Source organism: Electrona antarctica (genome assembly GCF_951216825.1).
Source record: "Electrona antarctica genome assembly, chromosome: 19".
Lineage (NCBI taxonomy): Eukaryota > Metazoa > Chordata > Actinopteri > Myctophiformes > Myctophidae > Electrona > Electrona antarctica.
In genome coordinates, this window is record NC_136800.1 from 11,545,440 (window position 1) to 11,571,538 (window position 26,099).

Here is a 26,099-nt window from a genome sequence, read left to right on the forward strand (position 1 = left end):
AACCTACAAATCTAATATTATGAAACTCAGACATTAACTGGGTGGGGTAGCCTTCCGAGGTCTCAAAGTAGATGACCCCCACAAAGGGGGTCGGGGACGGACAAATTTGAACCCCATCAATTTCTGATAGTTTGAACTTAGAACCAAGATCTGAAAAATATAATAAAAAGAAATAAATAAAAATGAATAAGCACAGATATTATAATTTTTTGCAGCAAATAAACCTTTAATGGCTGATGCCTGGCTCAATATTATGCAACTCCAATAGCCTACATTCAACACGGCACAGCAAAATAGAGGGACAAACACTTGCATTCACAGCAAAAGAGGGGTCCAAAAGAACAGCATTGTTTAATGTAGTCATTCATTGCAAATGAGGAACCTGAATGTGGCTATACTATTCTCCTGTGTCACGTGACAAGGGAACCGGCGTCAATTTTTAATTTTCCCGGAAGTGCCCATGCGACTTTCTGCCTGGGCTCACCGGCTCCCTAGAGGAGAAACATCGCACTATGGCCTCGCTGTAAGCCGACTGAAACGCCCGCTGTGTATATATCTTACCGGCAATCCGTTACCATCGGCGCCTTGATGATGGACCTCCGGTCCAGAGGCTTTTTTCGGGGGCATCGGAGTTGCCAATAGTACTCCTGAAGTGCTATATTACTTGATTTTGTGTGCTGTCACTTTTGCACGCTTCGGGGATTTAAATAGCAAGTGACAGCTACAGCACTCACCCTACTTGCCAGCCAGCCAGCTAGCCTAGCCAGCTAGCTAGTTAGCTCGCTAAGTCAATAGCTAAGAAGGGCACCACTCTCCCTTTGGAGAAAGAGGACAAGAAAACTAAGCCACTGCTTTCAATTAACAGAAGATAGAGTCCCCCGTCTTCCCATCAAATCACACAGACATTATTCATTCCCGGTAAGAAGATTAATTACAGGTATTGTTAACATTTTATTGTTGGTTTATTTTTATTTTTTTGGCACAGCTTGTTATTAGAGGCCCTGTCGTGTCGGCTGTCAAACCACACAAGGTTAGCTCGTGTTAGCCAGCTATCTCCCCCCTGCTGTGAACTGAAGTGTATGACTTGCCGTTAATTAAATGACTGATTGTGGTTGTGTGTATATTATGTTCAGATTGGGCTTGGTGACGTTAAGACCCGTTATTCAGCGTGTTCAAACTAAAGTCTTCGGCGTAGGGCTCAGAGCGGAGCCTGCTAAGCTGATCACGGTGGTGGTCTCATTGAGTCCTGGGTCCTACGTGGAGCTTACAGGCCCAAGGAGCTTCCCTGGGCCTGTTCTGCTGCTCCACGTAGGACCAGATAGAGGCTGTGCTACAGCGCTAACTGTAGCTCTCTTGCCCAACCTATGAATCAACTGTCTGGTTGTTGGCCAATAATGTTTTCCATTTACAATCCACCCGCACGACTGTTGACGCTGCCTACAGCGTGACTGCGTGCACTGGAGCACTGTCGGGTTTTAAACGGCTCTCTTGTCACTCAGTGCCGGCTGCTGGGAGAACCATATGGTGGCTTTATATTACATGATGGACGCCCCCGTTTAGATCCAGCATGGAGCTGCTTTACAGGCAGCAGCTAGCCTAATGCTAGCCACTGTTCCGGGCAGGTGGATATAGTTTATGAATGACACGTCTGCTACATGGCTTTTCGTCATGAGTACTTTATTGATTCACGATCAGATGCATTTGGCACTTTTCTGCCTGGGACTTAGGTAGTGATACAAGTGTAGCCAGGACAAATGTGGTATGGAATGTTGTTTAGACTGTCATCAGAAGAATTTGTTGTCAGTTCTATTTAGCGCTAGCAGGGGGGGAGGGGGTGTAGGGAAGCCATTGGCAACACTGTAAATGAACTTTGACCTGAGGTATCCATTTTCCTAAATTCACACTCAAATCCTGGCCAGTCCAAATTCTCAGTCACACATGAGCTGTGTTAAATACGAAATCTTAGCTGCTATTTAATTTAAATCCATTTGGACCAAATTAATTACACGTTGTGACTCGTGATATAAGATACATTGTGTATTAGTTTGTGGTTAAAATATTGAAATAACAACAATGTGATACAGAGAAATATTTTTGCCAGAGCAGTTTTAACAGCACTGTGTTCTGATAGATGAGCTAATTGTGGGACTGCGGATATTGTTGCTTAGAATTGCAGTGGACATAAAAATTATTTATATCCCCGCCTCTGGTTTAATTTAACATTTGACTCATAATAGAAGTGTATTTACCAGTTGCTGGATACACAGCTAAATGAAAACAGTGCTATGGGAGGGGTAATCATCAGTGTTATCATAGGAGGGCAGGGACATAGACCACACCCTCTTCTTGGCCAGAAATTGTCTCATTTCTCAAGCCTCAATATACTCTGTTTCAGACCTGAACAAAAATAATTTATTATGTCTTCATGGGATTGTGCATGTTGCGAAATTGCATTTGAAATTGCATATTGCGATTTTCTTGTGATCGGCCTACATCACCACTTTCGGTAAAGATAATATTATTTGAATGTACTTTTACTATTTATTGTGTCATTGACATGTTTTATCCTAACAGAAGTAAGTCAGATTTATGTAGTAAATCCCCCCCTCTCTCTTACCCACAGGCAGGCTGGCAAGTCAGAGCCACCCTAATGCAGAACCACAGAAGCACGTGAAATGAACAAACCACCACAGCCTATAACGGGGCCCACATCTGTCCCACACCCTTCCCCCTCCCCTGGATTGACACAGGTGAGAGCCAGTTGTCCCATTCTCACACTCAACATTTTTCAAAAAGTGCTATTTTTGAATAGCCAATGCAAAAATCCAAAATGGCACAGATGCTTTCCCTTTAGCAGTTTTGACACTTGCAGGGGGTTTGTTGTCATTTTGTTTCTTTTCCCGGCCCCCCTTTTTTGCTCAGACTGCCTATCCCCCTGGACAGCCCACTTCGCTTGTTTTTGCAACCCCAGCACCTCCACAAATGAATTCTGCACCTCAACCCAGACAGGTATCGCTATGTGCATGTTTAGATGTCCTCCTAATGCTCACTGGTGTCTTAAAACATTTGATGTTTTTTGTTCAGGGTTAGGATTCCTTCATTTTCACATTGGTGTTCTGACATGGCTGTCTATGCTTTGAAAGGCTTTGGTTAAAGTGTGTCTCTGTGTCTATTTGCACTCTCTTTTTCTCTGGCTGTCACTCTTGTCTTCCTGCCTTTCTTTCGCCGTCCTACCAGTTTGCGGCAGGGCCCCGTGCTTTACACCAACAGGTACTAACACTCAGCACTTCTCAATATTGTCCTTATTCCCAGTGTGATGCGTGCATTTGTGTTAAATTAATTTGTGTTAATTATTAGTGGAGGTCCTGTGTTTAGTAAGAGTACAATATTCCTGTTGCTCTTGACATATAAAACCAAACCAATGTAATAGAGATGCCTATTTCTTTGTGTGATGCATGGTCTTCTCGTTTCACTTCTTACCTCATTGAAGATTTTCGCAAGCCATTTTGTAGTCAGGCTCTGCTGATGAAGGCTGGATTGAGACCAGCAGACAGGCAACCTTGGATGACTTTATTTACACTAGATGCCCATGTCTTTGTGTATTTGTCTGTGATAGAGTTGCATGTGTTGTAGATGTAGTTTGAGCCTGTCACTCTTGATGCCTGATTGATGAGCCGCCGCTGCTGCTTATACTTGCTTATCCGTACACGCTGTCACCGCTACCTTCCACGTTCTCTTTCGTCCTCATTTTCACCCTTCTCTCACTCCCCTCTCTCTTGCTTTCTGCACGTGAAGGGTGGATACCGAGCACTACAGGTAACAGCATTTTTCTTCTTCCTCCTCTTCTCCTCCTCTTGTCTCTGGTAAACCTCAGTGGCGCTGGCAGGCCGAAATGAAATTCTATACAATTTAGACGCTGTGTAACCCAAGAAGTGAACTTGCACGACACATTGACAGTTGCTGTGGGTGCAGTCCATTCAGCTCTCGGTTGACTAAGCACTCACGTACAGCTCACACACGCACCCATGCATCCGAGATGTAGCTGTGTACTCCGATATGTTCGCAGTCCGCATGGTAGTATGTTTGCTAACCACTTAAAGCAGATTCACACTATGGTCCTGGATGCGCACTCGGGACCACTTGGCAGATGTTGTGGTAGTGTGACTGCTGCGTACCGTTCCCGGGAGCGGATCACCCAACCGTTCCCGGGACCAGATGGAGGTGGTCTCAGAACCGGTACTTGGATACGGATTGCTGCAATGTGAAAGCGTTGACTACAGTTGAATGAAGTGTACTCGGGTGCGGAAGAATCAAGGCCAATGTGAATCATGGCCAGTGAGGACCAGGCAACCGTATTCGGGAACATTTTGAATCAAACGGACTCTGTGTGAATCCCCCCTTAAGCACTATTTTGATGTACGGATGTCACACGAAAAATAGCAGACCTACAAGCTCAAGTTGCATCGTGACGCATTGTGAGCTTGTAGATCTGCCATTTTCACTATTCAATTTTTTCTTTGAAGAATTGTGAAACATTTTAAAAAACCTTAGTCATGAATAAAACACACCCCAAATAGCCAGGTTGAAAGTGGTGCCTGACTACTATTATTCTCTGTCCCCCCCCCCTCCGTGTACCCTCTTCTATCCTCTAGCCTTACTATCAGAACAGGCCGGCAATGCCCACCAGTGCTCCCAGGGTCCAGACAAGCAGTGGCCCGCGGCCTGTTGGACCCACTCACGTGTACCAGCCTGGCTCCCAAATGATGATGATTCCCCAGCAGCAGCTCTCTTTTGCTGGCTCCCCTCAGGGCTACTTCATCCCCCCTGGACAGGTTGGTCAATGGTTCATGTTCAATAGGGAAGGTTATCTGCACCCTTAAAGTTAAGCCTAAGTGTCAACGCTTTTTTCGGCCTGATATGTCATTTATCGGGCGACAGGTCTCACAACACATTTTCACAGAGGCATAAATTGGGCTTTAAGCTTCATATAATGACAACACTTCAGTCCAGATCAGTTGTGATGCATGATGAAGGTCTATGTCTGTGTCCAAAATGTTTGACATTGAACTATTGGGAGTTTAATTTTCAGTGTGGATATGCTTCCTTTTTTTTGTATTTTTGATTTTATTATTTTCACCAGAACTCAATAGGGTTGGATGTGCACACCATTAACACCCCCATCGCCCAGGACGAAGTTCTTTGTCCTTTCTATTAGTAACGCCCGACGCCCAAGACGAAGTTTGATCCAAAAGACGAAGTTTATTGATATGAAAATGGATCGCATCGCTCCACAGCCTGGAAGCGCCTGTTGTGCAATCCTCGATGTTGCGCAACAGTGAGACGTCATCGAAAATCTCCCTCCCCTGTTTAGCCGACGGCAACGAAAATCTTAAAACGTTAATAACTCGCAATCTAAATCATCCCGTCTAATTATAAGAAAACATCCTGTGTTAGACGGCCCTCCGCTGTCCAGTCGCTAGTCGTGATAGATTTATTCTTACCTCCCGTTGTTGTCGATCGCCTTTAGAGTGGTGTGGCTATTGTTAGCTGCTACACACACATTCACAACAACATCCGGTCTGTCGGTAAAAGTGGTCCGTGTTTATAAATCGACGCTATAATGTAATGGATTAAATAACCCCGGGCAATTAAAGTGGTAACATGTTTTCTTCATGGTTCATATGGTTTCACTTGAGAAAGCCCGGAGGGGCGAAACGTTGTATTTAGGTGGACTGGGAGCAGAATTATATTGTGTGCGGACATTCCACTTTTTTCTTCATAATGGTTCAGCACACCATAGACGTAAAGGTAGACGCCCCTTTCGGCTCTGGAGCGTATGTGCTCAAGGGAGGGCAAAAAAATCCCGAGATTCCTTGCGAAGCACCGCGAAAGCATGAGTGTGCGTCACAGAGCGCATGTTCGGGTCTGATAAGTCCCGGAAAAGATGCGCTGTGATTGGCCAGTAGTCACTTGAGTGGCAGCGTGACGTAGTGTTCCGTCCACTCTTCCAGCGTACCAGTGTAAATTCTTCCGCCCTCCCGTCAACACACATGGCACCAACGAACTGCAGCAGCCAATGAGGCATCTATTTTTTAAAAATCTTTCCAGCACACACTCTACACAGAGAAGATTGTGTGCACATCTCAATGCCTATATTTAGGCCAGGTGCTGGATGTCAGGCATCAAGGCAAACATCAAGGAAAGAACAGTTTCTAGAGCTCCGAGACTTACTTTATTTAGAGGCAATGTTACGAAGGCTTTCACTTAGAGCTCCATATATGAGGATAACCTATAGTCCCATATATGGAGACAACGGCGATATCCAGCGCTGACATCATAGTAATGTAGAAACCCCAAAGATGGATATACACAGTGGTTACATCATCGTGACATTAGACTTGCGCACATCATAAAAGGCAGATCCCAGCTTCTAAACCTCAGATACCAACCAACGCACTCAGTATCTCCAACGATCCCAAATCCACAGTCTACTGTACCCAAGCAAGACACAAGCAAGATACAGAACATGGGACACAAGACACAAGACTCGAGACTCAAGATTCAAGCATCAAGATCACCTCAACACATACGAACCAAGGTGTCTGGCCTTACAACCCAGACCCCTTCGTACCGTATACTACTCCTACGCTCCGAGGTATCTGGTTTTACAACCCAGATACCTTGCATAGCTTCACCAAGACCACCATTCCAATTACACCTGTTAAACACCCCGGTTTAAGTTCTAATCGGACACCACTGAGGCGATCCCTAAACCTAACCTTTGAATAACAGTCCCTATCGATCCTATTTAACAGGCAACAAATTGCAACGTTTCGACCTACCTTTCGACGTAGGTCTTCATCAGGCAAATAGACCTAGTAGGTCGAAACGTTGTAATTTGTTGCCTAGCCCTAGTATACATTTTACACAAATAGCCAGTCACATTGAACATTGTGCTATTGGCAATGTGGAAACTATGAAGTGGACTGGAGACGCATTAAAATATTTGAACTTCATCGTGACCCATACTTGGCAAACAGCGTTTTTTAACCGTTTCTCTTTCTGCAGTATCGAGCTCCATATACTATGGCTCCTACTCAGCAGTATCCTGTGACCAGTGGCACGGCAGGCTTCTATCCTGGCACCAGCCCTGCTGAATACCAAGCTTATGGTAAGTGGCAATGCGCTGGACTCATGCCTGCCAAGCACAACCATAACCACAAGTGATCATGCAACAACCATGATTATTTTGACTCAAAAACCAAAGAGTCTATTGTATATGAGATTTAACTACAACATGGCATTTCTGGTTTGGATCTATGTCTATTAGTGGGAAAACCTATGGTAGTGCTGGATGGTTTTGCCTGGCAGGTTGTCGTTGTGTATTGTCTCTCTGGAACGGCAGCACACCACTCTGTGGTGAGCACTCAATTGTATGGAGGTCTGGCTTGATTTTGCTTCTCAGTTGGTGTTCTTTCTATCTGCAGTCTTCACCTTGACACAGCCTTAACACCCTGCTTTCTCTCGTTCCTCTCATTTACTCATTCTGCATCTGTCTCTTCCTGCCCTCCTTTCCTCTCTTCTCCCTCTCGCTGCCTTCCTCTCCTTTGCGGCGTCGGTTCAGAGCCCTCTCTTGCTGCGAGGGAGAGGCGGGGTGGTGGGGGGAGAGGGGGCGGGCGAGAGAACGGGCGTCTCTCGCTGCACGGTGCTCCTCTCACCTCCCAGCGCTACCCCGGTGAGTAGTGTGTGCTTGTGTGTTGGTCAGCACGCTTCAGTGGCAAAGACCGTATGGCATTCCCTGTTTCCAGTGGTGCTGCTTGTTTGCCTGTAGGATTTTAGTTATGAATTTGTTACCTTTTTACTTGCTACGTTTTTATTTGTCAGTGCATGTTTTGTGTAGGGCGTAGATTGGCGCTCGGTGTGGCCTCTTCTTTTTAGTGTCTGTTTTGGTGTCCTATTTTACATCCTGTCAGGAATTCGCAGTTGTATAAAGACAATTCCCCTCTGAAAATCTCATCCCAGGCTCATCTTTGAACTCACCAACAAGCATGGCCCCAATTACACTTTTAGATTAGATTAAAACCCCACAGATTGCTTTGCACACCCGCCCCCCTTCCAAAAAAGAAGAAGAAGAAGAAATGAAAAGGAAACGCAGAGCAGCTATTGCTGTTGCGATTACAGCAGAACTGCAAAATCCTGAAGGGAAGTCTGTTTGTGTGATACTGCATATTCGTCCTGGATGGTATAGCTAAGATTCTTTCTGCCATTTTCTCTCTCGCCCCCTCTTCTTTCCTCATCTCGCCCTACAGCTGGTGCATACTATCCAGCCCAGACCCAGTACACACCCTCTGTCCAGCCCGCGCCCGTCATGATCAACCCCGTCCAGCAACAGCAACAAGCTCCGCCCCCTCAGCAGCCACCAGCCCAGCCACAAGGCCCGCCCAAGAGGGAGCGCAAGCCGGTAGTGTACCACAACAAAAGGGCAGCGGATGAGTTGACTAGAGGGGACCTTTATTGTCCATTCAATGTGGAACTTTCCCTTTTGCCTCAAAATGACAATAGTGTTCATTATGATGGGTTCACTGCTATAGATCAGTGGGGAGAGGATCGTTTGCATAGGATTGGGATGTGGGATCAGTGTCGAGTGGAGACTTAACCAGTACTTGCCCTGTTCTCTTGATAGATCACAATACGAGACCCCAACCAGGGTGGACGTGATATCACAGAGGAGATCATGTCAGGTGGAAGGTCCACCACCACTCCGACTCCCCCACAGGTAAGACTTTGCAGCACATGCACCTTTTTGTTGTCTTTTGCTTTTGATGTCCAACGAGCCAAGAAGTACAATCATTTTAAGTTGAACTTAAAAATACTGTATTCACTATTGCAATTTCATTACCAGGCGTATGCATTTTGTTTGTTCTGGATTACACGATAGGGCAAATATTGTAGTATACATTACAAGTACAAATTTCATCAGAATTTTTTCAAGTTTACTCTAGAATGAGTTTAGCCATTTCTCACTATTCAGTCAGGTCTTGGATTAGTTGTATTTGAGATTTATTTTGGTATAAGGTATGTTTGTTTGTATATATTTATGTATTTGTTTGTTGGTTTATTTTTATTTTTTATAATTGATTTTAAATGTATTTATAATTTATTTATTTGGGGTTCCTGTTAGCTCAGTCAGTTACTGTGTCTCTACACAGACCTATTAGTCTAGTAGCCAGCCCATAGAGCCCCATTGTGAACCCGGACATGTTGAGTACACCAATGTTAGAAATGTTGAGTATGGGTCCCCAGCATGTAGAAACTGCCGGATGCTAACTTGCATATGTTGAACAATTGTCATAATTGGCATAATCTGTGACCATATCATTAACATCCTATAGAAGGCAAAAAAGTTTTTTTCAAAATTTCATCATGCTTTATGTGACATGTCAAACTAGGGGGTTTTCATGATGCTGAATCCATTCCAAGCATTAGTTTTGCAAAAAAACAAAACACTCATTGGGCTAAAACGGCCATAGCCACTTGCCCTCATCACATTTGTGATGACAGCTATGGCCGTTTTAGCCAAAGGAGTGTTTTTTGTGCAAAACTAATGCTTAGAATGGATTCAGCATCATGAAAACCCCCTAGATTGACATGCCACATGCTACATAAAGCATGATGAAATTTTGACTTTATTGCCTTTTATAGGTTGTTAATGGTATGGTCACAGATTATGCCAATTATGTAAGTTGCTCAACATATGCAAGTTAGCATCCGGCAGTTTCTACATGCTGGGGACCCATACTCAACATTTCTAACATAAAACGTTGGTGTACTCAACATGTCCGGGTTCACATTTTGGCTACTAGACTATATCTGAAATAAAGCATATAAATTGCAAGAACCTTTCAGTTTTACACTGAAAGGTAAAACTGTTTTAACACTACCAATATTTGTTTTTATATTTCAATTCTTTGTTAATAGGTTTCTTCGTCAGAGGGAAGCCCTGTCCAGACCAACGGTGAAGTTACACAGCCCGTCACAGAGGTGACGAGATCAGGTGGGCCTTTTGGTCTTTATAATAAAAAAAATCTGTAAAAGGATGCATTTGTTACCACCTGCATTTCATTCTGTTCTTCAATGTTTGAATGCCCAGATGAAAACATGGAACCTGCTGCTATAGCTGAAACACCGCCTGAAACCCCACCTGAAACCCCCCCTGAAACCCCCCCTGCCACGGCTGACCAAGAGGTCAAAGCAGAAACGGACACCGATATGGCCCCGTTGCCTGCTGAGCTGGTCACTCCGTCAGAGAAGGAGGTGCCAGCGACAGAGGTGCCAGCGACAGAGGTGCCAGCGACAGAGGTGTCAACCCCGCCTGAAGAAGAGGACGAGCCGACCGCTCGGTCTCCCTCACCTCCAGCACTGTCTTGTCCTCTTCCTCCGTCAGAGCCAGAAGCTGTCGTTGTTGGTGACACAGTGGATGCTCCTGTCAGGCCAGCTGTGACACCCGCAGCTAAAAAGAGCCCTACGAAAAAGGAAGAACCGCAGGTTGCTCCGGCAGCAGCTGAGAAGGTACCGGAGAACGAAGAGGAGAACACAGAGGAGGCGAAGAAGAACTCCGAAAAGGAGGCCCCTGTGGCTCTTGTCAAAACGGAAGCAGAGCCTGCAGCGCCTCACACAGCCGCCGCCGCCCCGATTGACACGGCAACTAGCGAACCTGCTCCTCCACCTCCACAGATGGTGAGTGAGACCTCCTCTGAGTCTGAGTGTGACATACAGCCGCCAGTCTCCACACATGAGGAAACCGCTGCACCGCAGGTCCAGGATCCTGTCCCCGCCATTGAACCTGAATCCAAACCCGCACCTGAAGTGGCTCACAAAGAAGAGCCTCCTCTCTCCAACGGCCTTCCTCAGGACATGGATGAGGACCTGTCCGAGGCTTTGGCAGATTCTGCAGACACTACAGATTCTGCAGACACTACACCTCTCGCCAAGTCAGACGCATCTCAACCTCAGGAACCCACACCTGTTGCTGCAGTGGCAGTGCCAGCCCAGGAGAAGACAGAGGAAGAGGGTAAGGAGAAAGTTGAGGAAGTCCCCCCTACCTCTGCCAGCTGCCCTGCAGAGGAAGCTACTATGCAAGGTAAAGCAGTCAAATATCACATTTTAAAGTTCTGCTATTGTAATCACCAATTGGATTTTTAACATAAAAACCCTCTCCATCTCTTCACAAGCTGCTGTGTCTGTGCCAAAGAAGAAGAGAAACATGAAGGAGCTGAACAAGAAGGAGGCCATCGGAGACCTCCTGGATGCCTTCAAAGAGGTGCGTTATGTCCGTAACATGGCATGTATGCAAAGATGAGGACGGTACATTGCAGCACCATCCGCATGCACTTAAATTGATATATAATGACTTCATAATGAATCGTCAACTTTTTATTTTGTCCCATCCAGGAGCAGCAGGAGGTGAAGACCGCCCCCGAGCCCTCATCCACTCAGGCCGAACCTGTCCCCGCCGCTCCGGCCACCCCTCCTCCCGCTCCAGATGAGACCTGGGAGGAGAAAGAAGACAAGCAGAATGAGAAAGTGACTGACCCACCCACAGCTGCCTCCGCTGAGCAGAAGTATCAGTACAAAGAGGGTGTGTCCCGGATTTAAATATGTCCCAGTTTGTCAAGTCGTGCCATGAAAGTTAAATTCAGTGGGCATGGCTTTATCTTTGTGTTTAAAGATGGATCTGTCGAGACTGACAGGATGGACCCTTCCAGCACAAATGTCTCACACTGTGTGTTCTGCTATTCCTCCAGAGAATTGGAAGCCAATTGACCCAGAGGACAAGAAGCGGTACGACAGGGAGTTCCTGCTACGCTTCCAGTTTAAAGGCGCCAGCATGAACAAACCTGAAGGATTGCCTGCCATCAGTGATGTGGTACTGGACAAGGTATGTGGGTCTCTGCACACAGTTACATGTGAAAGTAGTGGGCAGAAATAAAATGAAAAAATGAAAGTTTTTCACAAAAATGTTCTGTTTTTGCAATCACAGCATTTGTCCTTTTATTTTATTTTTATATATAAGATGATTTCTATCTGTTTGTCTTGCGTGTTTCATGAAAAAAATATAATTTTGTTAGTGGAAATAAAATAAAGTAGTGGCAGAGTAGGGCCTTTTAACACTTTCTTTGCCCAGGAATATTCAGAATAAAGGTGCTCGAGTGCCCAGCAGATGAGGCAGATTTTACTCTGAAAAGCCCTGCCTTCCATTACCCCCAAACGGAGAAATAATCTTCCATTATTACGTCGCGCTGTCACATCTAAACTCTCTAGAAGCGTTTATATTCCAAACGAGATGCTAGGTTAAGTCAGAAATGAAGACAGAACATTTCAAATCTCAAGCTTGCCCTTATCCACAATCTGCCGCCAGAGGGCGAGTTTGGCCCGAAATGTGTGCAGTTTATCCGTGCTTGCGAGAAGATTTTAATTTATTCCTTGCATTCGCTTGCATTCAGTTAAAATATCAGCCATGTAATGCTAATCTTGCACACTAGTACTCGTATGCAAACAGTTCTGCATATTTGGATTGCAGTCAGCACTGGGCAGACAGAAAGCGTTGATACACACACACGATAAAACGTTTCCGCTGGACTTCGGTGTGGAACAGCAGCGTTTTATGTTCCGCCCCCATTTCCTCGCACAGTGGAGTGGCGAACAGCAGGCTTTTCAATTGTCTTGCTTTTATAAAGTTAACTGATGCTTAGCACATTATACAACACAACTGACGGGTCTTTTGGTAAAGTTCTCACGGTGCTCCTCACGGTGTAAAAATACAGTGCGCAACCATGCCGTCAGGATTCTCTTTCACGCTTACAAATCCCTTGTATCGCCCGGCCATAGCTGCGGCCCCATCGAGTCCCATTGCCCCAAATACTCTGATGTGACCCAGGCGAGTAGCCTACAGGTGATGGCCCCATGTAACAAACTAAAGCCATAAATTAGCATTTCTATGGCTGAGGTTCGCTTCACTGAATGGAGTCTGTGGCGATGGGCAGCAACAATGGAGGCAGCCCAGTATCTATTGTCAGGGGAGGGGTTAGATTAGAGGGCATCGCACACGCCACACTAAAGTGCCGCGTCACACAGGTTGGGACACTGGTCTAGCCAGCCTGCTATCTAATCTGTTACATAGGCAACATGAAACTAAACTAGTCTTGTAGCTTATACAGTTTTGCTGCTGCTGCTTCTGCTTTTTTCTTTTATTAGCGAGAAATAAAATTGTATTGTAGATGGTAGCTAACATTAAGTAGCTAATAGTAATTCCAGTAGTCAGTGAAGCAGTAGTATGTATGTATGGGTGTAGCCTCTTTCCCATGGGAAGAGGGATTGCAGTCACTGTCCAGCACAAAATGAAGGGGTCCTGCCGATCCCCAACTGACGCAGCAGTTGAGTTTGAAGTATCGGAAAACTAAAATCGGCGAATATGCCAGTCCATGTAATTTATCACATGAAATGTAATTTTCAGTAATATTTTGAATGCCTCTTAAGGTCTGTGCAGACTGCTGCGTTTTTCACACGTCTCCTATTTGCCATCGACAAAGACGAAATTATGTCAAATGTCCACAACACAAACATTAAATGCCATTGACAATGAAGGAAAAATATACGTCATCTTGTCCCCACACGTCTCATATTTGCCATCGACAATGAAAGGAGAAATTAGGTCAAATGTCTGTCAAATATGACGTACATTTGTGGCAACAGGCATTCTGATTAGCCAATGATAGCCAGTATGAGATGATTAATCATGATGATGATAAGAGCGCCCCTCACTTCACACAGGTGTGATTTTTCTTTTAATTACACACTGGTATCGGATCGGTACTCTGTATCAACCGATACGCAAATTATGGGTGTCGCCGTCTTGGGAAAGAAAAGTGGTATCGTACGTACATCTCTAGTTTTAAAAGAGGTGTCTGCTGTATGTCAGCATGGCTATTATTTGCTTACAGGCACTAGGCCGCAGCTATGCATGTATTAATAGAGCGCTGAAGTCCTGACGTCACTCGCTCATCCCCTCGATACCCCTGGTTCACGGAAGAAATTTCTCTATGGAGAATAACATTGGGTCATCTTGAAATCATTTCATATAAGCATTGTGGTCCAAAAATAAACAAGCTGTCTCTGCGTTATTGTCAGGGAGTGGTGTCTGTATCGTTTGCGACAGTCAGTCACTCATATATGATGGTCTGTTTCTAGCTAAAATGTAACTAATTCAGTAGCGGTAACGATAGCGTTTTCTCTCAGTCAGTTGATTCTTCATATCCATATGAGTGAAACGGTCGGGATGACATGTTTATTTTTCTTTTTTTTCCACTTAATTTTTATTGAAGATAAGACAGACAACAAAACAGAGAAAAAAGACAATACGAAAAAAAAGACAAAAACAAAAAACAAGGCTGCATTTTTCATATTACAAGATACATTCATTGAAATCCTCTTGTATATCGCTAGGCTGAGAGAAGAGATCCCACTTTTCCCACTTTTTATAGAACTTATCCTCTTGTTGTCTAAGTATGAATGTTAGTTTTTCCATAACATACAGTTCCTCAGTAATGTCCATCCGTTGTTCTTTCGTTGGTGGGTCCTGTTGGTACCAGCGTTGTGTGATCGCTTTCTTACGTGTTGCTAAGAGGATCTTGATTAAATATTTATCATGTATTAGAAACTCTTCAGGGATATTTCCCAGCAATAAAAAGGAACAAGTCCGAGGTATCTTAAGACACAGAATGGTCTCCAAGGTGGAGTGGATATCCTGCCAGTATTTCTGAATTTTAGGACAAGTCCAGAATATAAGAGCGTGGCCCGCCCCCTTGTGGCCACGCTGTCTCGACATGTTTATTTTTCAAATGGTTCTTATATGAGGCGATCCCCCTATGGGGATTACAGTGCAAATAAAAAGTACATGAACCCGTGGATCAGACTTCGGTGCTCTATTCACAACAACATGGTCCTGAGTGCGATATTGCTTTAATAGAGATGTACAGTTCTACAAAAAAATCTTCATCAGGAATGCGAGAAAAACTATTATGATTTCATTCATTTGTTTCATTAATTATCCTGCTCTGCCAGCAAATGGTTCCTTCGGGACTCCATTAACAAAAAACTCGAGTCTGTTACCCCTGGCTCGGTGTGTATAACGGGCAAATAATGAAAACCAAAAACATTCTTCCTCTCTCTGTACTTCTGTAGGCCAATAACACTCCACTACGTCCACCTGACCCCGCTCGCATGATGCAGGTCGCTGGTCCTGACTTTACTCCCGCATACATGGGAGGCAACATGGGAAGACCGGCGACAGGAGGAGGACCCCGAGGCCCGGTAAGAGTTTGTTCATTCTGGCCTCTGAAAGATTTCTGTCCCTTTTGTGTGCCGGTGATATTCACAGGGTTTCTGGCTCATAGAAAAAAACCTGCTTTCTCTTTGTATTAATTTAATCCAGGGGTTCCCAACCTTTCTATTGTCACGGACCGGCAAAGGGGGGGAGGGGACTTGTCGACCGCCATCATACCAAAACCTAATGTTCTCACGGAACACAGTTGATTGGCCCTTAATTTGGCTACCCGCTGCTATATCACAACATAATGTTATATCATTGACCTAAATGGCTTTATATCAAGCCAGAAATTACTTTGGACACGTGGAAAGCTTAAGTTAAACATGCAGAGTGACACATTACCTGGGTAACATCATCTTCTGATACTTGAATATTTTGACATGAAATACTGTACCATCACTGTGTGGTGTTTTGTTTCATTAGCACGATCGTGACAAAATGGGCTACAGCTGTTATTACTACTGCACAAAGTGTGAATGATGACACCGATGTTTTTTTTTTAGTATTACTAAATCCCTATATTTTACCTTTCCTTCATGCCTCCGCCGCTCAGCATCAGCCGATGCCAGGTCAGCGTCGCTCGCAGCAGGGCCAAAGGAAAGAGCCAAGAAAGATCATCACCATCAGTCAGTCACTCAACAATGACGTGCAGCTCAACAAGGCCGAGAAGGCCTGGAAGCCTACGGCGAAGCAACCACGGCCGACGCGCACGGAGGATGCTGAAAAAGAGGATGACCCTGAAAATCAGAGTACGGCGGATACGGCGGAGCTGTTCAAGCGTGTGCGCAGCATCCTCAACAAGCTGACCCCACAGAAGTTCCAGCAGCTGATGAAGCAGGTGATGGAGCTGACCATCGACACGGAGGAGAGGCTCAAGGGGGTCATCGACCTCATCTTTGAGAAGGCCATCTCTGAGCCCAACTTCGCCGTGGCCTACGCCAACATGTGCCGCTGCCTTATGGGGGTGAGTCGTCTCCAGTGATTATCTCCAGTTTGTGCCATGTGTCTGGTCCACTGATTGCTACTGATGGGATTGAGCAACCTACGAAGCATCAACCACACATCTCTGAAGCCTGATTTATACTTGGTTGGTTGCTCATCTTGTCGCATGCACTACAAATGGCTGATCTACAAGTTTACAACACGTTACAGTGTGACGGGTTGTGAGCTTGTGGATCTTCAATTTTCAGTGTGCAACTAGGTATCTCACAGTACGTTTTAACAGCGGGCGACAGCCAGACGAATTTTCCGGGAGAGCATTATTTGTCTATGGGACCCGGCAACTACCGCCGATGACAGGCGATGGTCGAAAAGTGGGCGGAGCAATGTCGCACGAAAATATAAAAATAATGAATCTTTTCGGGCGATTAGGCGATGTGTCGGCCGATGCTCGCCCGCTGTTAAAACGTACTGTCACTCTGTGCCATGTCCGCTCGCCCCATTGGTTGTCCTTTATTAGACAAGATAACATTTGTGAGTAAAGTGTGTATCCTAACGTGTCTCTCTGATGTCCCCAGCTGAAAGTCCCCACCACAGACAAGCCAGGAGTCACTGTGAACTTCCGCAAGCTGCTGCTCAACCGCTGCCAGAAGGAGTTTGAGAAGGACCAGGACGATGACGAGATCTTCGAGAAAAAGCAGAAGGAGATTGAGGCTGCTAAACCTGTGAGAAACACTTCCCTGTTTAAAGCCATCTTTCCATCCCAAGTGGTTTTAATGCATATTTAGGATGCATCTCATTTGATGCATCATATGGTTAGGATTTGATTTGTGGTGTCATAGGATTATTCCAAGTTTCACATTAAATTGTCAACAGCCATGTGCCACTTAGGCCCCATTTACACTGCAGTAGTGACTGAACTGGGAGAAACCCCAGTCTAAACAGAGCCCATGCTTACTGTTGTTATTTCTAATGAATGTATTTATTTCTGATAAAAGGAGGATCAGGAGCCCCTGCAGTTGGCGCTGACCAGAGCCAGGGACCAGGCCCGCCACCGCTCCATGGGCAACATCAAATTCATCGGAGAGCTTTTTAAGTTGAAGATGCTGACAGAGGCCATCATGCACGACTGCGTGGTCAAACTACTGAAGAACCACGACGAAGAGTCTCTGGAATGCCTCTGCAGGCTGCTGTCCACCATTGGCAAGGACCTCGACTTTGAGAAAGCCAAGGTAGCAGAGCATACACATGTCCCCACACAGACGCAGACACACGTATACACAAACACTAAGTTTTAACTCGTTCTGCTTTTCTGCTAAACAGAAGTTTCAGTGTATCTCTATCTCCGTCTATCCCTCGCAGCCTCGAATGGATCAGTACTTCAACCAAATGGATAAGATCATCAAGGAGAGGAAGACCTCATCCAGAATCCGCTTCATGCTACAGGATGTCATAGACCTCAGAAAGGTAGGATAGAATTAATACATTATCAATTAAATTGCTGCCCTGGTTTCAAACTCCTTTTCCTCAACATGCCCTGTTGAGGAAACGTGACATAACTCATCAACCCATTGTTCAGCCTCCTGTCCTCATTTCAAACGTCAAATAGTTTGAGAGATGTTCTCCCCTGTGTTGCTCCATAGTGTTCATGGGTACCTCGTAGAGGAGAACAGGGCCCCAAGACCATCGAACAGATCCACAAGGACGCAGAACAGGAGGAACACAGGGAGCTGATCAAGGTCCAACAGCAGATGTTCAACCAGAAGGACGGAGGAGGACGAGGAGGAGGAGGAGGAGGAGGAGGCGGCAGGATGGGAGGAGGCATGGGGGGCCGTGGCTCACACAACCAAGGGGGTGGCCGGGAAGGTCGGGAAGGCCGGGAAGGAGGTGGCCGGGGTCAGCAGCCCCAGGATGAGGGCTGGAACACTGTGCCCATATCCACCAAGAACAGGCCCATTGACCCTTCCCGCCTCAGCAAGATCACAAAGGTATGTGTACAGTACCTTCATCAAGCCCAGGCTGTAGTAGTGTATAAGGAGTTATTTCTACTTACTTACTTACAATGAACATACTGATTAAGAGTTGCTGCTTCCACTGCTTTGTGTCCTTATGTTGCCCTGTTTATGTATTTATGTATTGTTTTTTTTTTTCTTTGATATTTTAGTATTTCTTTGTGTACAGCCCTTTGTTTCAACCTTGTTGTATAAAAATGCACTGTGGTTTTAAATTGCCATTCCTCATCTATAGGCCTAAATGATTGTATCTTGTGTTTGCTTCTAGCCTGTTTCTCTGGAAACCCAGATACTGGGCCCAGGCGGCAAAGGCATGTGGGGCAGCTGGGGCAAAGGCAGTAGTGGAGGAACAACAGGAGCCAAACCAGTCAGTGGAGAGCCTCAGCCAGGTAAGATCAATGAAGATGCATTTATCAAGAACCAAGATGGATTTTGTCCCTTACTACAGTACATTATCCCCTGACAAGCCCCAATTATAATCTTTGAAGGTTTTTAGTACAAGTTGTTCATCTACCACTGGGTTGTTGGTTTTCGGCACTCTGAAATCTTAATGATATTATTTGTAGTAAAATGTATCCAAGCCACTGTCATTTTAACCTGGCAGGATGCCTGGTGGAACGACCACTGGCATCATTGTACAGCTTCAGGGCCAGCTTCAAGGCCTGACACAGTCTGTTGGGTTTCTTTTGTGGTGTCAGGATGAATCTGCGTACACCGCTGGTTCTTAGCTGCCTTACTGTAATGCTGCTAATACAATATAACTAGAAGGTAATTTAAAAGAAAGAATAATAATACTGGATGTAGGTACATAGACTCGAAGTGAGTCTAGTATTGGTCTCAAAGATGGTATCAGTTTCTTATGGTCATTCATCTGCTCTGTTCTAGCTGCAGCTGCACCTGCAGAATCGGGTCGTCCAGCCACCAGCACCGTTAACCGTTTCTCGGCCCTGCAGTCTGGTTCGTCGTCTTCCGCAGAGTCGGACCGCAGAGTCCCACAGAGGTATTTATTGACAACAGAGCCCTAATCTTCAAGTCCTCTCCCGTGTCAATCTCCGTTTGGTTTTGCTGCTTCTCTTTAAGTGTGTTCCCTCACTGTGTTTCTTCACCATCTCCAGTATCCGCCCACTTCATTCTGAACTCTGTTCCTTGTCCCTCAGATCCAGCTCCAGCCGCGAGCGTGGTGGAGAACGAGACCGAAGTGACAAGGATAGGTTTGACCGCTTCGGGCGCGACGACGCCCGTCCGCCCATCACCAAGCGCAGCTTCAGTCGGGAATCTGAGGATCGTGGCAGCCGCGGGGGAGATGGCCGTAGCTCCACGGAGCCTGTGCGCCGCGTGGCCAGCATGACTGATGACCGGGACCGAGGAAGCCGAGACAGGGCTACCAGCAAGGAGCCTGCAGGTACAGTATAGCCAGCACCAGAAACTCAGAATTTGGGGCTGGGCGGGCTGCAGATTCTGGATGGCTTTGTGGAATGAGAGAGAGGCAGAGTTGTCATAAAGCACAAAGCTAAAACAAGTGCTATAATGTAGAACTGTGCACATAATGAGATGAAAATCCATAGAGGCATGGGATGACCCTTACATTTGTTTACCCCCCCACAGTAAAGCGTGAAAACGCCCCCACTCCTCCCCCTGCTCTTTCCAAACCCGCCTTGAGTGAAGAGGAGTTGGAGAAGAAGTCCAAAGCCATCATAGAGGAGTATCTTCACATTAATGACTTGAAGGTACGTTTGCACTTATTATGAAAAATTACCTTCAGGCTGTGTACAAGTATAGGAGGCTGCGTCTTTTTAAATGGCCATGTTGTCTTCTGATTCCCCCTCTCCACTCTGGGTACTGTAGGAGGCATTGCAGTGTGTGGCGGAGCTCAACTGTGCCTCGCTGCTCTTCGTGTTTGTGCGGAACGGATTGGAGTCGACACTGGAACGTAGCAACAGCGCCAGGGAACACACAGGCCTGCTGCTGCAGCAGCTTGTCAAGGCAGGAACGCTTACCACACAGCAGTACTACAAAGGGTGAGAGAGAGATGCGGGTCATACCTTGCATATTCATGTATATCACAATGAGTTAGAAGAAATTACTTGAGGTTATATTGAACCGTCCTTGCTGTGGACTGTAGGCTACAGGAGATACTGGAAGTGGCAGAGGACATGGCCATAGACATCCCCCATTTCTGGCTCTACCTGGCAGAGCTCATCACACCCATGCTTCACGAAGGATGCATCCCTATGGGACCGCTCTTCAGGTGAGGCTCTGACTGTAGACCTTATCATCATCATCATCATCACCACAGAGTAATCATATCTTCTAAACCGGTGAGATCTTAATTTGTGTGTTCAGGGAGATCTCCAAGCCTCTAGTGCCTCAGGGTCAGGCTGGTGTGCTACTTGTCCAGATCCTCACCTTGCTCTGCAAAGGAATGGTACGTGACCATCACCCAAGACAAAATAAATCTTTTGTACTTGGCAGAAAGAAATAATTAATATGTTACACAGTACTTTATTATCACTGTCCATATCCACAACATTCTACTTGTGTTTGTGTTGATAAAACAAATTATCGTTTCCACCAGACCCATAAGAAGGTTGGAGCTATGTGGGCCGACGATGGGCTGGACTGGAGCGACTTCTTGCCCAAGGATGAGGATGTCAACAAGTTTGTGACAGAACAGGTCTGTACAATAATACAACAGTAAACAGTCCATCTCCAAACTAACATTAAAATGGAAAAGCAAACTGCTGAACTTATATGGGTTGTTGGTTGAAGAGGAATCTGTTTTGATTGATGTATCTGTGTGTGACCTGTGCACCATTAACAGAAGGTGGAGTTTACTCTTGGTGAGGAGCCAGTGGCTGAGGAGCCCAAGAAGAAGAAGGTACTGACTGCAGAGGAGCTCGGCAAACATTTTGACCGACTCATCCAGGACAAAGCCAACAACCAGCGGATCAGAGACTGGATTGAGGTGGGTACCGGTGTTGGGGATGTGCGTGACTAATAGGGGTGTAAAAAAATCAGACCTGCTCTGAAGTGAGTGGTGTGTACTGTACTGTACAAGCCCTCCTCCCTGGCCTGTGAGTGTCTGTGTGAGGCTGTGCAACAGTGCCACTTGGTGGTGAACAAACGCTATAACGCTATTTCTGTGCTCGGACAGACCCAGGGACACACATAGCTGTCTATAGGAGTAGTTGCACCACTCAAAAAAAAGATTCTCGCTATGAACGATTCAAAATCTTTTTTTCTTTTTTAAGATTTTTTTTTTGTTACAGTTAAAGGAGGTTTCACTATATGGTGTTTGTGATGTTAAATGTATCATAGTAAACATCATGCCATTTTCAAGTTACTCCAGTCATTTCAGTTCAGGACAGCTGAGGCCTGTCTGTCAACGAGGATCCAGCTGACCCTCGTCGACAGACACTCGTTAATATTACTTGCATCAAGGCAACTCTTTTGCAATACATTATGGGTTTCTGCATACTGTGCATGTGTGCATTTTTACTACCAGCTAACCTAAGCCTACCAATTTTATTTATTTTACAGCCGTTTTTACTTTAATGTATTGTTCTGGTAACTGAGTGAGAAAAAGTAACTTTAGTGTCAGACAATCTGAAATTGTATATTGGAAAAATGATCTGTTTGAGTGTTTGGTGTGTCAAGAGGTGAAATGACCTCACTATATTATACTATGTGAAATGATGCCATTCTGGGCTTAATTATACACAAGTACACAGTAGGACAGTCATGTAATTTGTTTTCATTTGAATATTCACCCGTTTTGTTTTCCTCATCCAGGCTAACGTAGATGAGCAACAGACTGTTTGGAACCACTTTGTGCGTGCTCTGATGACATCTATATGCCAGTCAGCCATCATATGTAAGTATGCCTGAAGTTGAGAATACAACTGTAGCCAAATGGTCCCTTACATTTAATGCTCTCTTGAGATTTTACTGTGTATTGGAGTATCCATCGAGCCCCACACCGGCTATTTATTTATTTAATTTTTTAACCAAGTCAATTTAAATGAACCAGCATTTGTTCCTCCTCCCTTCAGGTGAGAACCCCTACAAGGTGGATGTAGATCACATCACCCAGAGAGCCAGTCTCCTGCAGAGATACCTGAGTGATGAGAACAAGGAGCTGCAAGCCCTCTATGCTCTCCAGGCCCTCATGGTGCACATGGAGCAACCTCCTAGTGAGTATCGCCGACTCCCCTTAAGTACTCCTTAACACCCTCTGTGTTTATTTAACTCTCAACCATTTTAATTTCAAGGACCCCCATTTTGATATGCATTAGCCCATGGACCCCCATTGGGACCCTAATCTACTCCCAGTGTTAAACTCTGAGAGCATTCCATTTGTAGTCAGTCACAGACCCCTAGCGGTCCCCAGACCTGACGTTGAGAAACGGTGTCTTAGAGTACAAATGCAACATTGGGCTCCCTTTGTGTGCACTCAGTTACAAATGAACATGGAGAACTTTACTGTCTAGCCGGTTAGAGCTAATATGAACGTCATCCGCCAACCCTCTTCCTGTTTGTCCCTCCCTGTCTAGACCTGCTGCGGATGTTCTTTGACACCCTCTATGACGAGGACGTCATCAAAGAGGAGGCCTTCTACAGGTGGGAGTCCAGCAAGGACCCTGCCGAGCAAACGGGCAAGGGCGTGGCCCTGAAGTCTGTGACCGCCTTCTTCACATGGCTCCGTGAGGCAGAGGACGAGTCCGACAAGGACTAGAGACTTCCTGAATGCTGTGCCCACCCCTCCTCCCTCAACCCACACCCCTCCTTTGGCTAAGGGTTGGGCTTTGCAGCAGGCTGTGGAGAGACATGAACTAATTATATATATCTATATATATATATATAAATATATATATAGTATATATTGCCTAAGAGGCGGACTCACTCAATCCTCAATGAGGGTAAATGTTTAGTTTTGAGAGAGGGAAACTTGACAAACAATCAATTCTCTATTTCCCTCTCCCTCCCTCCTAGTCCTTCCCCTCTGTCTCTCTTTCTCTCTTCCTCATTCTCTCGTCTGCTTGTCAACGACGAGTGTCCTAAAGAAATAAACCTGAGAACTGATCAGCAGGATTGCTTAACTATGCGTGAACTACCCCCCCACCACCTTCACCACACCCTCCCTCGTCATTGTGTAAGACATTTCTGACTTCTTTGTGGGAAACGATACAAAATCAACACGCTGCTCTTTTTATGGTTCTTGATGATTATATATGCAACATACTATGTGACACGCTAAAGACGTGAAACATCCTAAAGTGTCACGTAGCATGTTCTTTGGGAATGGCTGTCATTGCCATAATGTGCGTGATGTCCAATCGAACACGGAGCTCTAATGTATTTCCCTCCCCTTTTCTTATTGGAGTGTGCAGCATGGTTGAAGTGCGTTTCTATTGATGATAGCAGTGGGAGAAACGTCGGCAGAGTAAATGGACGTCGATGTGTCGTAATCCGATGGGAGAAGCGGGGTTTAAGCAAAGGTTTTCTTTTCTCTCTTCTTCCTTTTTCCATTTCCTGTTTTACTACAATGGGACCTGTGAGGACTGAAACATTGAGGACGTGATTGTGACCTTTGATGTTGACTACTCGGGGAGTGGTTGTTTATGCTTCCTCAAAGCCATCGTTTTCTCCCATCCCCAGTAGTCAGCCCTGACCCGACTCTTCCTCCTAACCTCTCCTGTAGGCGTACTTACATGAACTTGTTAGGGGGCTAGATGCTGTCCTCTGTGGTCAGGAAACCCCAAACCACCCCATAGAGGACACTTAATAAATGATAACCATTAAAACTTGAAAACCTACAGAAATTGACTTGATGAAAGAGAAAAGAAAAACAACAGAAATGATCCGAAAGCCTTTTCTACTCTAAGTGGAAACACATTTCAGGAGCGTTCTGTAAATATATAATAATAAAAAAAAAAGTTTTGTCAGTTTTATTTTTCAGAAATAATAAACAAATTGCTGATGTAATGCCATGTATCCTTTTCCAGCTGAGGTGGCAGTTGTCCAGATGCAGAGAGGTGCTCTAGATAATCCATTGATTATTAGTTTTATTGGAATATTGTAAATATTTTTGCTTTCTTTATTATTTAAGGAATTATTGCTTCTTTTTGCATCGGAAACTGGAAACATGAGGAAACAGAGCATTGCAAATAAAAGACTTATCATGTTGCTGAGCAGAATTTGGGTAGAACTGTGTCCTACTCATTTGCTGTCCTTTTTGTTACTGGTTGTGTTTGCGCGTGCCTCTACAATATTCGCTGGACTTTACGTGATCACTCAATATTTACAAATGTATGTGATCGAATGGGGTTCATGTTGGGCATTTAAAATGCAGTGTAGAATAGAACTATACGCATTGGCCTGTATGTTGTGAATGTCTTCATACAGCATTGCTTATTGTAGTTCATGTTAAATTATCACTTCAAATGAAACTTAGTTTACAACGTGATGTGTTCCTCACGGTTTGAAAACAACTGAAAATAACTGAGGTAGACTTGCTTTATCTCTGTTTTAGAGTTGGGCAAAGTATTCAACCTCAGTAGTAGAGTGAAAGTGTCGATAGACTCGGTCAAATATTACTAAAAACGTCTGGGTTTAATTCTGACGCTAAATCTTACTCAACTTGTCTACAAGTGAAAGTATGGGTGGGATGCCGTAGCCTACTTGCTTTAAAAAAAATCATTATTCAAAAGTACTCAAAGTACATTTTCTTTTTGATATCAATTCAAATGTTTAAAAAAGTTTTTCAAGAACGCGTTTCCAAAATAATCTAAATAGTTAAAATATTAGATTTGCTATTGTCACAATAGGCACAATGTGAAATGGTTCTTGATGTGCCTTTTCCATTCCTATAAATGCAGTGACAAAAATAGGCACATTTGTATTTGAGACAGTGGCGGAAGGTTCCTATAACGACAGTGGGTAAGTTCAAGGAAAGTACAGGTCAATACAAAAATCACACCCGTGTGAACTGAGTGGTGCAGTGACGTCACACACTAACCATAGCAACCGTGCTCATCTGCACGTACAGGTACAAACATACACAGATACAAACAAAGCTGGTTGTTGGTGTGGTTTGCACCACTCAAACTGCTATGAGGATAAAAATCAGACGCGTCTGAAGTGAGTGGTGCTGTACTGTACTTGTGCTGTACGTACGTACTGTACAAGCCCACCTCCCTGGCCGTGTGTCTGTGTTAGGCTGTGCAACAGTGACACTTGGTGGTGAACAAACGCTGTTTTCGTGCTCCGATACAGGGACACAGCCACACATATAGCGGTCTATCAAAAACAGAAAAAGCATAAACCTAAGCCAGATTCCAATACCCCAACTCTCGGCCACTCGCTCACTCACACTCGGTGAGGTCACTAGCATGGTGGTGTACTGGTGTTATGGTGAAATTGGTGAGCTGCCGAAATATGTGACCATCTTGTGGACTTCTATACGATTGTCACATATTTCAGCGTAACAGGCGCCATGCTGGAGTGTCATTGAGTGTGAGTGAACGAGTGGCCGAGATTTTGTGGTTTGCTTCTCCCCCGAAATATGTTTTATTAATATTACAGCCTAGCCTACTGCTGCACAAAGTTTGGCCATTGTATGTTATTTTTTCACAGGTGTTGTGAATGACCTGATTGTGAATGTGAACGTTAGCACAGTGGCAGTGCACACTGATATAGGAGAAATAACATGGCAAATCATGTCATGATTCCCATTTCCCAAATCAGCCCCTATGGCCCCATCA

The 26,099-nt window shown here is 45.0% G+C and overlaps 1 protein-coding gene across 3 annotated transcripts; it reads left to right on the forward strand.

Annotated features, from left to right (window-relative positions):
- Positions 1–460: 460 nt before the first annotated feature.
- eif4g1a (eukaryotic translation initiation factor 4 gamma, 1a) lies at positions 461–24,533 on the forward strand. 3 transcript variants are annotated; one of them, XM_079530401.1, is made up of 32 exons: positions 461–918; positions 2,624–2,750; positions 2,923–3,009; positions 3,238–3,270; positions 3,796–3,816; positions 4,653–4,832; positions 7,069–7,171; positions 8,310–8,461; positions 8,684–8,776; positions 9,979–10,054; positions 10,151–11,140; positions 11,232–11,320; positions 11,452–11,638; positions 11,805–11,938; positions 15,241–15,369; positions 15,939–16,349; positions 16,903–17,049; positions 17,323–17,556; positions 17,687–17,791; positions 17,968–18,312; positions 18,605–18,725; positions 19,222–19,336; positions 19,494–19,738; positions 19,942–20,063; positions 20,182–20,354; positions 20,459–20,584; positions 20,680–20,761; positions 20,912–21,010; positions 21,158–21,301; positions 22,129–22,210; positions 22,389–22,529; positions 22,890–24,533. In XM_079530401.1, the coding sequence occupies exons 2-32, from the start codon at positions 2,676–2,678 to the stop codon at positions 23,069–23,071; spliced, it is 5,223 nt and encodes a 1,740-aa protein (XP_079386527.1). In that variant the 5' UTR covers positions 461–918; positions 2,624–2,675; the 3' UTR covers positions 23,072–24,533. The 3 variants fall into 3 exon arrangements, with proteins under 3 accessions (XP_079386527.1, XP_079386529.1, XP_079386528.1); XM_079530403.1 differs by lacking the exon at positions 3,796–3,816 and having other exon boundaries at positions 19,240–19,336; XM_079530402.1 differs by lacking the exons at positions 3,238–3,270; positions 3,796–3,816 and having other exon boundaries at positions 462–918; positions 19,240–19,336.
- Positions 24,534–26,099: the final 1,566 nt, after the last annotated feature.